This window comes from Glandiceps talaboti, chromosome 23 (assembly GCF_964340395.1).
Source record: "Glandiceps talaboti chromosome 23, keGlaTala1.1, whole genome shotgun sequence".
NCBI lineage: Eukaryota > Metazoa > Hemichordata > Enteropneusta > Spengelidae > Glandiceps > Glandiceps talaboti.
Genome location: NC_135571.1, coordinates 11,921,440 through 11,940,694, shown reverse-complemented (window position 1 = coordinate 11,940,694; position 19,255 = coordinate 11,921,440). Strand labels below are relative to the sequence as shown.

Sequence of the window (19,255 nt, the reverse complement as noted above, 5' to 3'; positions counted from 1 at the left end):
TGATTTCAACTGCCTTTACCCATTATTACCTATCCAGTTATATCACTCCGAAATGTGTGTAGGGTGATCGTTTCACTGCGGCTGCTGCCAAGGAACTTGTAGGAAGACTAAACTGGTACCCAACAATATGTACAGTTACAGATTATACTATATGGCAAGCGTAATTCATTAGTAAACATTACACAAAGGCTTAGAAGGCTTTTGTAAAACGTGGGACCTCGACACCTTTCGTGAGCTGGTTGAGGTGCCGAAGTTAGTCGAAGCACAGGGGATTAAGGGGGCAAGTATTTTTGCGACTTTCTTGCCAATGCGCACAATATTTAGAGGTATGAATGCAATTTCATTTATTTTTATGGCAAAATAAACATAATTACGAAAAAAATTATCAACCTTTGCATGTACACTTGAAGTTCATCCTCCAACAATGCAACTACTTTATGGAGTAATTGTAATCCATCTTAATATACGTACACTGAGTAGCCAGCTCTGGTAGGGGTGTGTGGCCAGTGCTTGAAAGCGAGGCCCCACTTTTAGACCATTACAGGTTTTTAAAATAGGAAAGTTTAGACCTAAATACATTTTCCTTACATGGTAACATTTTGGGTCAATTAATGGCAGCTATGATTTGGTAGAGGACAATGGACCACATTTTAGACCAAGCAAAATTGAAATTAATGCAAAGTGGTCCCATTTAGACTTTTCAGCAAAAAACCCCAGGCTCCATTTTAGACCAAAACGCTAGAAAATGCACCGCAAAGTTGGCACATATACATGAACTCAAATTTCCCAACTAGACACCCATCAAGAGTGATGTCCCCACAAAATACTAAGGCAATCAGTCCAGCAGTTTTTGAGTTTGTCATCCACACACACACACACACACACACACACACACACACACACACAGACAGACACCACATCATGCCCATAGCACTACTGGAACCTTATCTGTTCAGTTGTGCTAATAAGTCTGTTTACTAGAGATGAAATTTCTGCCATAAAATCACGTTCAAATGATTTTAGTATAATGTTTACTTTTGACGGTATTAGACATTGTTTTCGGGTGTTGTCAGCCAATTTGTGGGAATAACAAGGTTTAGTCTGTAACATACGACATTTGTACCACGTTATCAGCTACCTCTCCTCATAGGGCTGAACAACACAACATATCTTACAGGAGTTTCCTTGACAATTTAGTAAATTACATTGTCAAGTTTGAGTTCTGCCTAGAGCGGCAACTGATGGTAAAGTATGCTTCACTGATTACTAGGAGTAGTTTCAATGCAGAAAGAATTACCCCCAGCAACAAACAAACAAACAAACAAACAACACAACAAACAAACAAACCAAACAAACAAACGGCAAACAAACAAACAAACAAACACAAAACAAACAAACAAAACAATTTTTAGAAAGAAAAGTTTGGATAAAATGTACCCACCTGATTGAACAAGAATCCCTAGTAGTAGAGAAAACTGTGACAATTTCAACAAAAACATTTTAAGACAGGCGGTGAACATCTCTAGTACTTCATATGCAGCCAGCTCACAACTAGATAGTTTCTGATATTGTTGGTTATTATAATCATTTCAACATCCTTTGTTTTGGGTATTGTCATGGCAACGAAAACAGGCACGTGACACTGGAATTTCAAAGTAACTTTCAAAGGGCTGGCTAGCTATGATTTTGATTAAACAAAACAATTAATATATAAACCATTAAAATTCTTCACTTCAGCGATTTCATTACATTATTAAAGTAGTGATGTACTTGGTTCAACTTTGCGGCTGTTATTTAACCCTTTCATTCCTAGAGACGACATTGGAATAAATAGAAACTTGATTGTAAGAACATTTTCTAAAATTTAAGAATATTACTTCATTGGGAAGTAATATTTCTTGAATTCTGGTCTAAAATAAAGTTGATCTTTTTCCAAAAATTACAGAGAAACAAGAATTTTTGTTCAAAAATTTTGGCAGGAAAGTTTCTAGTCCTGAAAGGGTTAAGTAGGTCACTGCCCTATTTTCAAAAATATGTATTGATGTTTCATAAACAAACAGACAAACAAACAAATATATATATTTTGGTCGACAACTGTCCTGAAAGCGCCTTGACTTTTAACACCTCCATGTATTTCAGATCTTTGCCATGAAAAACAATATTCTGTTTCCATGGAAATCATGACAACATTTCGATGTGGTTGACTTACATTGTACATAATGCATCTCATAATTCAATTTTCAACAGACGATCTGCTTCAATAAACAACTATTTTCCATATTCAGTCAAGCATCACTTTGTGTTCGAAGGGAAAATAATCAACTAAATTTATCATTAAAACATTGATGTTAGGTTCAGAGAAAAACAAAAAAAAACACATCACAAAACCACAAACACACCATACCATACACACACCAAAATGAAAAGGAAATATATATTGGAAAGTTTAGAAAAAAAATGTATGTAAATTTTAAACCAGTACTAGCTGTAACTGGAGTATTATTTTCTGATCAGACAACCAACAATATATTCATTGAAAATTGTTAAAATACCAATAATTAGATATTGTAAATGTTAATTAGAGGTTGATTTTATCTATACGTAATATAGTAATAAGTTGAAATGTGGGGGGGGGGGGGGGGGGGGGGCTGATTTGATTTTGGGTACAGACCAAAAAGTCAATTTGATTGGTTATATTTTTGTATTTTTAAATGCTTTTATTTGTTCATGTGTGTATTTGTCAGTTTGTCTTTTTAAAGTCCTACTTCTTTTAAAATGCTGTTTTTTATGTATAGTTTTTATCTATGGGATGTTTATGAGCGTTTTTGCGTTTTCTCTCCCAAAATAAAGATAAATAATAATAATAATAATATTTCACCATACTGTATGTACAGCTGCATAAATCTGTTCACCACCATATGATGCAATACTGTGAAGGTCATACGATAATACCTAACTATATCTATTATATATTTTTATATGTTCCAGTTGCTGCTTTCAAGCCAGCTGTGTGTATGAAGCCCCCAAGCAAATATCAAACCATTCTGACTGTCAAAAAAGTGAAACATAAATCTAATCGCACCTTTCTTCTCAAAACTGAGAGAGAACTATGTCACAACAATGTGTGTCTACATCACTGTTCTGCTGTGTTTGAAATATGAGTCAAAACGTTCAAAATTGTTTGAAATAGAGTCAAAACGTTCAACATTGTTTCCCCGATTTTTTCTTTGATATTACTGGCACTGGTATAAGTATGTTATTCTCCAATACTTTTCTATATTCAGCTGGAAAATACTCGTGACCTAAGGGTTGTCACTACTCGTCTAGCGACTCATAGTGACAATTTAGGCCCCTTAAGTCACTTGTATTTTCCTTGGTGAACAAAGAAAAATATTTGGAAATAACATATAATTGCAGCTCTATTTCTATATGACCTAAGGGGCCTTTGTCAATATTAGTCAATAGACGAGTAGTGACAACCTAAGTGTGCGTATTTGTGTGTGTGTGTGTGTGTGTGTGTATCTGTCTGTGTATGTATGTATTTGTGAACATGTGAGGGTGTGCATCTCTAAGAATGTGTGTGTTTGTTCCAAAAAATAAAATGCACTTTACTAAAATCAGTTGAACTGTTTTTAATGATAATATACATACCTGGTTAAAACTTACAAATTCAGCCATAATGTTTGGTTATATTTACAGTCATTCTTGTATATGTTCAGCCATGGCATTGATTTTCTTTTCACTAACATTAATTAGTATTATTGCAATCTCTTGCAAGATGCCATATTCCAGCTGAGAAAAAAACAAAAGATTGTATATTTTGGCCACTTGGAGTGCAATTGTATACAAATCAGGATGTATCAAGTTATCTTGCTATTATGCCATAGTCCAGTTATCATTATTGGCATTCCCTATCAATATGCCATAGACCAGTTATCAGAAAAACAAAAGATTGCATACTTTGGCCACTGGCCACTGGCCACTGGGGGTGCTGTTTGCATATATCAAGATATTTTGCTATTATGCCGTGGGCCAGTTATCAGAAAAACAAAAGACTGCCTACTTTGATCACTGGGAGTACTGTTTGCATATATCAAGATATTTCGCTGTTATGCCGTGGGCCAGTATCAGAAAAACAAAAGATTGCATACTCTGGCCACTGGGAATGCTGTTTGGAAACATTTTTCTCTATAAGAACTGGGCTGTATCAAGATATTAGCTATTACGCCAGTCACTTTTATCAGAAAGACAAAAGATTTAACACTTTGGCCACAAGGGGTGCTGTTCAGAAGCAGATTATGTACCAAAACTGAGTGTCATGATCATCGCATACAGTAGCATATCACTCCATATACTGAAACATTACTATGCATATATCATCTGATTACCTATCATTATTTGTGATTACTCATGATTATCCATGACAAATTTCTTTTTCTGTTTGTACGATATCAAACTTTAAACTTTTGAATAGTTTTCTTAGTATTTTCAGCGATCCACCACTTTCCAAAACTTGACTGAACCTCAGATAAATAATTTCAGTTCTGCCTTGATGGTCGGTCATCTTGATTTCAAAATTACACACTTAACAATCACTTAGCTTAGCTAACAGAAGCCAATGAAAAGTAGATCTTTGAGCTTAGAAGAATTCAATTGTGGCAATTGAAAACACTGGATTATCATAAAAACAAAAGATTGCATATTTTGGCCTCTAGGAGTGCTGTTTGGAAACATATGGGAAATCCCGATTGTTCAGAAAGTTTTAATTTGAAATTAAGCATTTTTGCACTTCTCTCTGTTGTTTGTTTATGATTGGCTGAAGGATATATCCTGTGTATTCAACAGGCCTTTCCAAAATTTGTCATGGTGGTGCTCTACTTCCTGTCTGTGTGTACCTTGGGGGTATACATGGTATAGGTTACTCAGTTAATCATAGAGCACTGCTGCTTTCCTCGATGTCTGAACATTGCAAAAAACATCTCTGATTTACACTTCTACAGAATACCAAGGAACAAAGCGGTACAATGAGGTGATGATACCCCCCAATTTGAGCGAGGGCGCTGTATTCTCAATTTCCTGTTTGCAGTCTGCAATGGCCTATTATACCTTAGCAAATATACTTCAGCTGCCACAGGTTTTCTCCCTGAGGATAATCTCTTAAAAAAAGGTGATAAACATAATAAACAGGATTTTCCTAAAGTACTTTGGCTAAAAATACACAAAATCATGTAAATGTTACCAGTTTTTTGTTACCAAGGTATTGAAATCTTAGCAAAGACCTTGTAAAGGCACAACTGAGCATGTGCATAGAAATTGATGTTTGTTATTTCTTTACTCATATGCAGTGGATAAAGAAATAACAAACAAACTAGTTTTTGTATTTAGTTACTTCTGGGAGATGACATTTCAGTTGGTCACGCAGTGGTGTAGTCATCATCTAAGGCTCTTGCATAGGGGTTCTTCTTCCGAAGTTTACAGCAAATACAGGTGATAGTCGTAAGAATGACAACAGCCAATACTGCAGACACTCCAGCGATTAATGCTTTGGAAAGAAAATAACAAAAAGGAAAAGTGTTAATTATGAGAGAAACTCGTATTGTACTTGACATAATAAGTTCGTCATATTCCTGCGTTTTATGAGGTTGAAGTACAGAATATGATGAGACATGCTTATTGATTACTGCTATCAACTTAATGGAAAAGTCCAGTCAGACTTATTTCTACCTTTAGTACACTTGTATTGATTACTGCTATCAACTTAAAGGAAAAGTCCAGTCAGACTTATTTCTACCTTTAGTACACTTGTATTGATTACTGCTATCAACTTAAAGGAAAAGTCCAGTCAGACTTATTTCTACCTTTAGTACACTTGTATTGATTACTGCTATCAACTTAAAGGAAAAGTCCAGTCAGACTTATTTCTACCTTTAGTACACTTGTATTGATTACTGCTATCAACTTAAAGGAAAAGTTCAGTCAGACTTATTTCTTTCTTTAGTACACTTGTATTGATTACTGCTATCAACTTAAAGGAAAAGCCAGTCAGACTTATTTCTACCTTTAGTACACTTGTATTGACTACTGCTGTAAACTTAAAGTAAAAGTCCAGTCAGACTTATTTCTACCTTTAGTACACTTGTATTGATTACTGCTTTCAACTTAAACTAAAAGTCCAGTCAGACTTATTTCTGCCTTTAGTACACATGTATTGATTACTGCTATCAACTTAAAGGAAAAGTCCAGTCAGACTTATTTCTGCCTTTAGTACACATGTATTGATTACTGCTATCAACTTAAAGGAAAAGTCCAGTCAGACTTATTTCTGTCTTTAGTACACTTGTATTGATTAGTGCTATCAAATTAAAGGAAAAGTCCAGTCAGACTTACTTCTGTCCTTAGTACACTTGTATTAATCACATGACAACCTCTGGGTTCACTAGTTCATAGTGGTGGTTTGAATCATGCCCAAGGACGTCATCCAGACACAAATTGTAGCTACGAAGCTTGAACTGGCAAATCGCGAATTCAAAACCGCCCACTCGAACCATCTGACCATCATGACTCCATGGATAAGGGTCATGAAACATTAAAAATAGCCTACTATAAATTAACTCACCTATTCTGAAAATTTGTGGCGTCTCATTGGTGCATTCTTTGATGATGTCATCAGGATAGGCCCCCTTAACCAAGTGTAAAAATTCAGACAAAGGGCATTGGAAAGCACTGCATCCTGGTACAGTCAGTTTGAATGGTACCTGAGACATGTCTTCAGGATCGGTACCATTTCGATAGTGGATCTCTACAGTATAACTCCTGAAAAACAAAAGTTAACATGTATACTCACAGGAAATGGTGTGAACAAACTGATCAACTCACATTTCAAAACAATTTTGTTTGAAAAGAAAATGGTTTTATAAGTGGACTACTTATAATTTTAATAGTACAACCCTAGACAGGCTAAGTTTCTGTTGTAGTATAGGAATGGCAAATTTCTGTATGTATGTATGTATGTATGTATGTATGTATGTATGTATGTATGTATGTATGTATGTGTGTGTGTGTGTGTGTGTGTGTGTGTGTGTGTGTGTGTGTGTGTGTATGTATGTTTGTGTGTGTGTGTGTGTGTGTGTGTGTGTGTGCGTGCGTGCGTGCGTGCGTGCGTGCATGTGTGTGGGTGTGTGTGTGTGTATGCACCTACGTATGTACGTATGTGTACATGCATATGTATGTACATACGTACGTATGTGTGTGTGTATGTATGTACGTACGTACGTACGTACGTACGTACGATGTGTGTGTGTATATGTATGTATGTATGTATGTATGTATGTATGTATGTATGTATGTATGTATGTATGTATGCATGTGCGTGCATGTGTATGTACATATATGCATGCATATGCAGTATTGCTCTACATGGGAACTTGAAATGTGATGTATTGGTACAAGTCATAAGTATGATTGAGATGTTATCAATTTAATAATGTCTCAACAAAACCTACCCATCAGTCTCCTCATACAATTCAACCATAACACAAGCTGCAAAGGGCGGTATTCTACCATCTGATAAATTCATTGATACTAAGAGTCCTGTGATTGTTACATCGTGCTGAAAGATGAAAATAACTACCTTTAGATAAAGTCATGAATATTAATTGTTCAACCAATGCATATGTGTGTCAATTTCACTTATATGCAGATGACAGTCTGCTCTACAATGAAATTCACATGACCGGCGTGTAACTGTGATTTTCAAGATAAACTCAATTGATTAGACCCCTGTATATAAACAATTACACTTTTTGGAAAGTTCAATTCAAACAATCATCACCAAGTGTGATATCTGATAACAGGAGGTTGTAAAATAGATGTCATGTGTTCAATTTCAGTCTAAGGTTGTACTGCAAGATTGTCTATAAAACTAGTGTTTCTAGTAAGGTCAACTTTACTCAGTCTAGATATTGGCAGCTTGTATTTTATGACCTCCTGTTATCAGATACCACACTTGGTGTTGATTGTTTGAATTGGGCAGTGACACACTCTGTGAACAATGAAGGTGAAATGGAGTTTAAATTTTATATTTCTTGGTAATTGCATAAAATCTATGTGAGGTGAAATCATGAACGGATTCTCCAAAACCCAAAGTTTATGAAAATATCTTCTTTAGGGGAGTGGTGTTCCCCTGTAAAATAATGGAATGATTCTCCAAAACCCAGTTTATAAAAATATCTTCTTTAGGGGAGTGGTGATCCCCTGTAAAATAATGGAATGATTCTCCAAAACTAAAAGTTTATGAAAATATCTTCTTTAGGGGAGTGGTGATCCCCTGTAAAATAATGGAATGATTCTCCAAAACTAAAAGTTTATGAAAATATCTTCTTTAGGGGAGTGGTGATCCCCTGTAAAATAATGGAATGATTCTCCAAAACTAAAAGTTTATGAAAATATCTTCTTTAGGGGAGTGAAGTTCCCCTTTAAATGAAAATAAAAGACTTACTGCCGAATACATTAACATCTTTGTAGTGTTATATGGTACCAACGTTCCTTCTGTTTTATTGACCATATTTTCAACAAACTGACCAAGAATAACTCCTATGATCAGCAAAAGAAATTAAGATGATTAGATATCAACCCCAATATTCTTCTTTCTTCAACCAAGGAAAATATGAGTGACCTAAGGGGCCTTGTCACTATGAGTTGCTCGATCACGTCTGTTTTCAGGCTGAATCACACTTTTTAATTATTTGAGTGCAAATCTGCATTTTTGGGGTCAATTTTTGAGGGTGTGTAATTCTAGATGTAAAGTACGATAACATACATTTAATCTCGCAGTGGTAAGAGGTGAGTGGTTTATCAACTCGGCCGCTGACAACCCCTAAATGTGTTGTGACTACTATTGCTAATTCTACATCAGGACAAGCTCAGTGATGTAACAGTCTGTTACTGTGCTTTATCATTCATACTGCAATAGGGAACTTGTAATCCAGACTGAGCATGCTCAGACACAAAGGACTATGGGATTATCTGTGGTTATCATAATACCTAATCTGGAGCTACCGATAAAATAAACCTCCCAAAAAGGTCAGGGTGACTATGAATTGATCATTCGTGGTTGCAAACAATGTAACAATATTGTTTACAATACTAATTGATTAGTGTTTATCACATTTCCCATGATGCAACATTCAACATGGCGGGTTTCTAAGTTCCCTATTGAAAGCACAGTGTAACTTGAAATGGAAATTCATCTGTGTTGGTAAACCATGGCATCGAATTGAACTTTTGAATCTAAGACCCCTTTATTAGGCTCACGTGTCCATAAGATCATGTGTACCAAATAGTGGGTCAATCTGTTGACAAAGACTGAAGTGTGCTGACAAAAACTTCTGGAACAATTTTCAAGTCTGTGCTTGGAACAAAAGTTCAACTGGATACTACAGTGTACGTTATACCTCCTCTCAGTCGAATCATCTCAGGTGTGCTGTAGGCACTGTATATCAGAAAGTTAGTAATATCTGTCAGGTTTTCAAACACACCAGCTTCTTTTGTCCAATCTGGCATAGCATGTGTTAGATTATCACCCATCTATAAAAAATATGACATCATAAGGATTACATAGTTGTGTTCTGTGTGGTTTATATAAAGTGGACTTTCTATAAAGCAGATATCACAATAAAGAATGATGAGGTTATTAAACAATATCACCTCTTCGTTCATCAAATCACCATGACTGCAGTTTCCGTAATGTGACACGAGTCATTATCCTTTTATCAAAATCACTATAAGTTTTTTAATTCTCACGTCAAAGATAAGAATTGTGACAAGTTATTCTTAATCAAAATCACTATAAGTTTTTTTCAATTCTCACGTCAAAGATAAGAATTGTGACAAGTTATTCAAAATCACTGTGTTTTTTTATTCTTACCTCACACATCAGTGTGTCATGTATTTCTTCAACTCCTTCAAATGGAAAATCAGGAATTCCAGTTTTATTTCCAATATAATCTACAAAGTCCTTTAATTAAGGAAAACACCAGAAATGTCAATGTTAGTTTTGTGAAGGAGACACTAGCCTTCCACTTATCATCAGTTCAAATTCCACTTCTACAATAGACTGTCAACAGTCGTCTTGACTTTTTTGTAATTTAACATTAATACTATTGTTGCCGCTGAAATTAACAGAATTAAACATGGTGTGTGCAGGATAGGACGTTCCATAAAATCAAGATTATATTTTAGGTGTTCGAATCCTCAGTGAGTGAGTAGCGGGTATTCTGTAAAGTATTGTACATGCTTACTATTGTATGTTATAGGTTATGTATTTGTACACATCTAGTATTTAAATAAAACATATTTCAGAAGTTTTTTTAGGAATATGACAAAATGTAATCTGCGTCTGAATACAGACTACTTCTACAACTGAAGTCAGATTTATTCAGGTCTATTTCAGCTATGATTTACTAAGTTTGATTTATATTTGTGTATACTACCTGAAGGATTATTAAACTCTACTCAACTATTTCCACTATCCTAAGTAACTATAAATAAATAAATAAATAAATAATAAACCGACACACACTCTACACCACTATTTTCAGTACATAACTAGCAAGGTCTGTACAACCAAGTTTTCCTCCTAAGTAGTTATAAATAAATAAATAAATAAATAAATAAATAAATAAATAAATAAATAAATAATAAACCGACACACACTCTACACCACTATTTTCAGTACATAACTAGCAAGGTCTGTACAACCAAGTTTTCCTCCTAAGTAGTTATAAATAAATAAATAAACAAACAAACAAACAAACAAACAAACAAATAAATAAATAAATAAACAAACAAACAACTAACAACTACATAGGTAATTAGGTAACTAATCAATAACTAAATAAACAAACAAACAAACAAATAACCAATTAACTAAATAATTAGGGAACTATAATAAATAAACAAATAAATAACTAGTACATAAATAATTCGGTAATTAAGTAATATACAAACAAACAAACAAACAAACAAACAAATAAATAAATAAATAAATAAATAAATACAGTTATACTTACAGCATACTTTGCCACCATGTTTTTGTACTCATCCCCTTCCATGTACTGGTCATATAACTTTTGCCATTCAGAACAATTATACATATATTGTCTTAATAACTAAAAGTGACAGAAAAAAAATTGAAAATATGTAATGTTTATACGGATATACAACTTTGTTTCCCACATTCCTGAATTGAAAACAGATTTCCTCTATTGGAATATGTGTTATCAAAATACTTTCATGTCCATAAATCTTCCATCTTCATCACATAATCAGTGGTAGCCTGAGTGGGCTACCAGCTGCAAATTCTGGTAGTCCCATGACTAGAATTGATAGTCTGTGGACATAGTCCTGTGCATTCAAACATGACTCAACATGTATAAGTATAATCTAATGATCATATAGTCGACTACCTAAACAAAGATTCATTCCATAAGTAGATAAATTCCTCGGTTTTCAATAATAATAATAATAATATTAATAATAATACATTCTTATCAGCGCATTACACAATAGCCTCAATGCGCTTAACAACACAAAAAAAAGAAAAAAAGCATCAGGAAGGGTTAAACTGTAAAAATGTCCAACATAAAACAGAGAGACCTTAAAAACTGTTAAAACCTAATATCCAAGATGAAATTTAAACAAAGAACTACCTTAACAACTTATACAAACTATCTCAATACCAAGTAAAATGTATGGCACAAGAATTAATTTGCAAAAAAAAATTTGAAATTCACTTTGGAATTCACTTTGTTACAAATTTTATGTGTGAAATAAACATTGACTTTGTTAAACTTTACAGTATCTTCTGATGATGAATGTAATGTCAAAAATTTCAGGAAACAATTTTAAAATTTGTATTTTGGAAAAAAAAGTTGACTACAACTTACAGCATCTTGTTCTTTCGGTATAGTGTGTACTGGGATTGGTTGCCACATCAAATCTTTCTTCCACATTTCAACTCCATGGGGTGGTAAGAGTGCAGCTAAGTTAACCTGTGCTGACATAAGAGTTCTATCAGTGTCACTACTTCTGACAGTTAGATCTGATGGTAGATACTGGGTTTTGTCTAATATCGCCGTATTTGTACCATTCATGTAACGTTGCCAAAGGAAAGTTCCGAGTGCGTATTGCTGCTGCATTCCTTTCTGTAAATGATACAACAGGATAAAACAATGCATGACTGCAACAAGTATGGTGTGCAATACTGCAGCAGTGCTTGCAGCATTGGCTGCGGTAGTAACATCATGAGCATAGCGAGAGAGTGTATTATCAAAGTGCAGTCAAAAACAGTGCAAATGCATGACTGAGTACCCACATTAACACAAACAACACATTGAGTTCCATTATGATTATATGCATTTATCCAAAACAAGGGTGGTGTACTGCAGAAGTGCTTGCAGTGTTGGCTGCGGTAGTACTATAAGTGCTTGCAGTGTTGGCTGCAGTAGTAACATCATGAGCATAGCAAGAGAGGGAATTGTCAAAGTGCAGTCAAAAACACACGTCAAACTTGAGTGCAAATACACGGAGTACCCTCATTGGCACAAACACCACATCCAGTTCTATATTACATATGGTTATCCAAAACAGCAAATTTTATGACAATATGATTGTGACTTTATGTGTTTGTGTATGTGAAATACTCATGTGCCAATAGTAAACTTGCAAACCTGCCATGTTGAATGTTGCATCATGGGAAATGTGATAATAAATACTAATCAATTAGTATTGTAAACAATGTTGATATATTGTTTATAACCACAAATAATCAATTCATAGTTACCCTGACAATTGTGGGAGGTTAATTTTATCAGTAGCTCCAGATTAGGTATTATGATAACCACAGCTAATCCCATACTCCTTTGCATCTGAGCATGCTCAGTCTGGATTGCAAGTTCCCTATTTGTTAATGTTTACGTTTTTGGTACTACATTACATTTGAATACAGGAGTCAAGTGTGTGTATAAATAACACTAGTCACTCACTAGGTATATCTCAATACATTCTATGTTTGAACAGTGTGTAACTTACTGTTGTTAGTTGTTCTGGTCCTCTTGTCCAAAAATCCCATGTGATCGGATCAGTAGGGTAGACGTAGAACGGTGCCCTAGCGCCATGACGATATACCTAAACGATACAAGTGAAATGACAGATACGCCTAAATGCTACACAGTAACACTTTCACAGTAAATTAGAAACATGATGATACACTAAATGGATACAAAGTACTAACAAAGTAACATGACAATGTGTAATCAGACAAACTGCATTTCAATGATACAAAGTTATTACCAAGTATAATCATATGAATATTTATACTACGGCTAGACCGACTTGGCCAATCAGAGGTCTTGATTTCGGTTGGTTATATGGAGCCATAACCCACTCTTTCTTACGGTTGTGACCTATATTACACTCAGCACTCAATTCGTATGCAACAAATTACACAAAATTTTGAAAAAGATCCGTTTTAGCCAATCACACCTAGTAAGTAAGATAGACACCTCGTTCGGTAGGGCATGGAAGTAGAACCTACTTCCATGGGTAGGGTTATGTGGGTAGGGTTATGTGCCAAAAACTTTAAGGCTATGCCCCCTCGTTTATTTGGCACATAACCCTCCTAAACTCGTTGACTATCTATCACTTCTTTATTCAAAAAATATATGAATTAATGATAATCTTTATTGGTCCCAATACATTCAAAGATTTGTTGAATGGTTGCCACAGAGCAGTGCCCTGTATTCTAGTGAAAGTCACCATTTGAATGATGAAAGACATTCCAAGAAAACAACTCTACTATGCGTAATACAATGAGGTTATTTTTATCACAAGCAGGAAATGTTACCTTGTCCAAATAGTTCATCTAGACTCCATTGTCTTCTTCAGTGGACTGAATGTTTTCACCAGGTGTTAGTGGTGTCACATGATTATTGATAAGGTAACATTTCCTGCTTGTAATAAATAACTTAAGCTTTATTTATTTCTATTACGAAACCACACTTAAGAATCTCTTGGTAACTCTAATTTGTTTTACGATGAGAAAACAACAACAACAACAACAACAGCACGATGTGAAAGCTGTATAGTCGTTTCACTCTAGATTTCAAAATAGAAACTTCATACATCAATTTCAATAATAATTCTATTTATTATAGATTCTAAAAATGAAATTTACTAAGTCTTTCTAAAACAATTGACAAAACAATAAGCTAAGACAACTTATAATGTGTCACCCAATAATCAATCTGAATAAAATCCATTGTTGATGTCAGCTAATCGTTCATTGTTCTTTTACCTCAAACTGAGTCCAAATACATTGACCATTCCAAATGGTCAATTTCAAGGTCATTATATGCACAAAAAAAGTGGAAATAGGCTACATTTTTGTATTTTTCTTCACAACTTTGTGCATAATATGGGTGATTTTTAAGGCGTGTGGCTTGAATTTCCAGCCAACCACAGAGACCTATTAACCAGTGATAGTTCATGGCTGGAAATTTCAGCCAACATCAGACACTTATGAAATTCCAGTTAACTTTATATGGTAAAAATGAGAACAAATTTGTCAAAAACCTAACTTTTAAGGTGGGTCATTATGCCTTGGAAAAGGTCAATATATTTTGGACTCAGTTCTCAGTATTTTTTACTTTCCTCTAGAGGAGACCGTCATCCCGATGAAAACGTAAACATGTATCACGAAGGTCATGTCAAGCAAAAATACCGAGGTAAAATAACAACGGTACGATTAACCGACATCTACATCGGATTTTAATCAGATTGCTCAATAATTTGCCACAACTAAAAAAGAAGTGTACAAAAATTTGTATGCATATAGGAAGTAACTTTTTAACAAACTTCATAACTATAACTAGTTATGATTACTTAGTCCAATCTGTACAACGGTGACATGCATGTCTCACTTCCTCATATAATGGAATGCAAATATGCGTAAATAATGTACTTAATAAATCATTGAGAGTGTTTATAGTGTACCTGTTCTCCAGAAAACTCCAGGCATAGACTCTCTCACAGTCCTTGGAGCTTTGCATAAATAGCTAAAACTTTGGTTGTTTTGTATGTACCGATATCTACTCGAATACTAGTATTCCTGTACTGTGCACCCTCATCGATCACATAGGGTTAACCTTTTGTTGACGTGTTAGTGCGACGCTCAGTGTTAACGCGAAAGCCAGGCTTCGCATTAACACGGAGCATCGCACTAACACGTCAACGAAAGGTAAGCCCAATGTGATGGATGAGAGTGCACAGTAAAGAGATACTAGTATTCGAGTACAATTAATGCAGTAGATATTGGTACATACACACAACCCACTTTTTAGTTATTTACGCAAAGCTCCATGGACTGTGAAAGCGTCTACTCCAGGTGCAGACACACAACTACAACTTACAAACTGAAAGACTACAGAGTAACATTTACTTGTGTTCATCCAGTTTGTCAACCATCCTTGAGTTTTAGTAATCTTTTGAATGACAATATTATAATAATAATACTTTCACATGAAGAGAAATGGCTGAGTTTGTTTCAATGTTGAAGACATGCATGTTATATGCTGACCATTATGCAAATTGCCATGTTATTGATATGCAAATAATTATGCAAATTAGCTACATCCTTCAAATCTACCTGGGGAGAACACTAATAAAACTTTTGACACATTTAAATTTGTCGTAATGTAGTGATTTACAAACACAGATTTGGCTATATGTATGTTTCACATTGTACAAAACAGCAAAAAACATGTGAAGTTGTTTTATTAAGAATACCAACATAAATATTCCATATGGCCACTTTATAAGTTGCATATTTATACAAAATACCCTCCAAAGCAGTCCCCCTGAATATGTATTTATCATCATCATACAATATATATTTGTCGGCATGTGACCTTATACTTAAGGTCACTGACCTTATGTGAGTGATTGTGACTGTCACTCTAAATTGGTAATCTTACGTTTGTGTTCCTGATACGAATTATTCACTTTCAAGTTTTATTGCACAAGAGTGAATGAGTACGTGTTGATATTGAAGAAGTAAAACGTAAAAGTGAAAGAATCGGACGAACAGTAGTTGATTACCTGGTTACGCACTATATGTATAGACTTCGGTCTTTGCCCAGTCACTGAGTCAATGTTTTTCCGTTCTCGGTTTCTGTTATAACTTATATTATTTTTCGATGCATTGACGACACATATATTAGGGTGAGGTTTTTTTTTTGTTTGTTTCTCATCTCCAATGGCATAGTCAGGCGGGTCGGGCGGGCGAAATAAAAAAAAAAGGGGGGCAAGAAAAAAAATGTATTTTTTCAGTTCTATTCTCTGTCCTTTCTGTCCTGTTAGTCTCTATACAACTTCATTTCTCTTCCCTTTATTGAATTCCTTGTTACAAGTCTCTTTCCTTCATTTTAGCAAGGTTGACAAGTCTGTAGAACAACTTTGTAAGAAGATGATTAAATACTTATCATCCTGATGGGTGTATATCTGTAGCCATGAACTATTGTGTGATTTTATCAGGAGTACTAATACATTCGTCCTATTAATCAAAGTGGCATTGCCATCGCTAACAATGTTTTCAAGTTATCCAATTTGAACTTTAGTATGTAACTTTTTGAAACACTTACGTGATTGTCATCAGTGTGCTAGACGAATTTTCATTTATATAAACCATTACTTCTATGAAACATTTTTCTTCAGTGTGAACTTGTCAAAATAATCCACCAGATAACATGTCAAACATTTCTAGAACTCAGAACCCCTTTGGGATTTACTGTTTAAAAGTAATTAAAAGTAATACTGTAAACATCGGAATGTCTTCAAAGGTCATGCATGTCATGGGTCATGAAACGCTATGGAGTCGGTCATTTCCCTGATAATACAACTGATTTAAAGCTAAAAACTGGTCAAGAAATTAGGAATGCAGTATGACTTTTACCAATTTTAAGCATAATTTTGAAAATGATGGAAATATTCTGAGCTATTATTGCATTGCAGCAAAATGTACTGCGTGACAGTATTAATTTTGAGCCCTGTCCCTCATCAAACCTCAACGGCTTCTGCCATGATGAAAGACACATGCTGCTCTGACGTAACAAAGGGGTTGGGTGGGTGGGTGGGTGAGAGGGGGGGGGGGGGGTTAGACGGCGGTGTTCTGCCAAGGTTTCCAACAAGTGGGGACACAGGCCCCTTGGTTCCAAAAAGTGGTGTCATTTGACAGGGAGTGGGGTCAATTATTATTGTTTATGAAATATTCATATAAATTATCTCAGACCACTATAGAGATACTGTGGTCTGAGATATTCCATTACGTATAGACCATTACCTAACAACATAAAAAAATTCCATTCATAATAACAGTTCCCAGTAAGCTATTTTTTGAAAATTGTGTACTACACATTACACCTTAGAAAAAGAAGGCAATTAAGATTATGTAATTTTAAGTTTATTTTAAGATTATGTAATATATATGACTACCTGGCTGTCCAATCTTTCTAAACAATATATCATTCATATATATATATATATATATATATATATATATATATATATATATATATATATATATATATATATATATATATATATATATGTGTGTGTGTGTGTGTAATATATATATATATATATATATATATATATATATATATATATATATATATATAACTCGGTGAGTATCAATCATATATATGAATGATATATTGTTTAGAAAGATTGGACAGCCAGGTAGTCACAATTTTTAATCTGAATATCAATGAATAGCAGTGCTAAAATTTATAATTCCCTTTTTTCAGACAAGGACAATGAACAACTTCAAAATAAGTCACAGCGAACATATAATTGAATAAAAACTTAAATCCTAAACTGGTAACCACTTGTTTCATTTTTAAAATTGTTAGTACACTGCTGTGTTTATCATTCCCTCTTCAAATTCATGACATTTTGAAGAAAAAAAATCCCTGACTTTAAAAAGTACCAAATGTGAACGAAAAACTTACAAATAATAGTCTTTAAAATAATTTATTTTTTCATTAATTAACCGTTACTGGCTGTGTATCATGACTTGGTCCTGCTATATCAAATGACAGCATAGTTACGTACCGTAAACTTGCAATGATACGGAAAGCTGACATTAGGTGTCCTTGAAACTCAGAACTTGAATCTTTAACTAAAACTATCAACAAAGTCAAAGTTGGGATGCTCTGTAAATATTACATTAATTGTTTTCTGATTTGCACAACAAGTTCGATCTTCATGTCTGACCGGGCGCACATGCATCGGCCGTCTATAGTGGCCATGCCAGTGATTACGCATTGATTCAGTGCCCAACATTCACATGTGTCACTAGCACTGTCAACATCATGCAACACGATCCCCTAACACAACTTTTTCGGAATCAAAATACACATGTACTCATTTAATTTAACCCATCAACAAATGAAAATCACAACCTGTCCCATAAATTTGGTTCACGAAGGCTTCTGAGCTGTGGCATGGCAGATAGATGTTCCGGTAGCAAGTTCAGTGTTTCGCACACGTCAGTGATTAGGTCAGAGGTCACGACAGTGACAGTAGACAAAACATGTGACGAGAGACGTCCATTTCGACGTCTCATCTAATCCATCTAATGTTTTAATTTGTAGATTAAGTTTATCAAAGTTGATCTTTTTGTGGCATTTTTATGTTAACAATAGAACTGCGCCGCGTTGTCACTGTATCTTATATGATGTCAACAAAACTTTCTATTCCCTTACGCAGTCAGTATACTTCTTGTGGGATTCACGTCGAGTCAGAGCCTGGCCTGGTCCGGCCGTGGACTTAGATAATTTTGATGTCTGCCGTAAAATGAATGCGCCAAAGCGACGCAAGGTGGGAAAATTATTGCTTCATTTGTAATTTTAGGGGGCCAATGTCGCAAGGTCGTGGCCTCGGCAGAACTGGACTAAGACGCCATGGGGAACCTTACAATTTTGCTGTGCTCAGGGGTCGGTCGGAAATAAAAAAACTTTTTTTTTTCTGATGTCGGAGCTGCAAATTAGGGTCGGTCGGGAGATGAGAAACAGAAAAATAAAAAGGGCCGCCCTTACGTCATTTATATAGATAGATTCGGAGAAGTGAGAAGTTGCGAAACAGTATTAACCGGCAATGGTATTTTTTTGAAATATCGTATATACCTAATAACGTCATT

The 19,255-nt window shown here is 34.8% G+C and overlaps 1 protein-coding gene across 1 annotated transcript in view; it reads right to left on the bottom strand.

Moving 5' to 3' along the window:
- Window positions 1-3,654: 3,654 nt before the first annotated feature.
- Window positions 3,655-19,255, bottom strand: part of LOC144452743 (prostatic acid phosphatase-like) — a 15,914-nt gene continuing 313 nt past the window's right edge. Inside the window, exons 2-10 of the mRNA XM_078143892.1 lie at window positions 13,090-13,185; window positions 11,946-12,203; window positions 11,070-11,168; window positions 9,926-10,015; window positions 9,453-9,585; window positions 8,498-8,592; window positions 7,503-7,609; window positions 6,617-6,813; window positions 3,655-5,542 (exon numbers count right to left, since the gene is read on the bottom strand). Coding sequence (XP_078000018.1) covers window positions 5,415-5,542; window positions 6,617-6,813; window positions 7,503-7,609; window positions 8,498-8,592; window positions 9,453-9,585; window positions 9,926-10,015; window positions 11,070-11,168; window positions 11,946-12,203; window positions 13,090-13,185 — 1,203 coding nt within the window. The 3' untranslated portion in view covers window positions 3,655-5,414. The remainder of the gene's footprint in view (window positions 5,543-6,616; window positions 6,814-7,502; window positions 7,610-8,497; window positions 8,593-9,452; window positions 9,586-9,925; window positions 10,016-11,069; window positions 11,169-11,945; window positions 12,204-13,089; window positions 13,186-19,255) is intronic.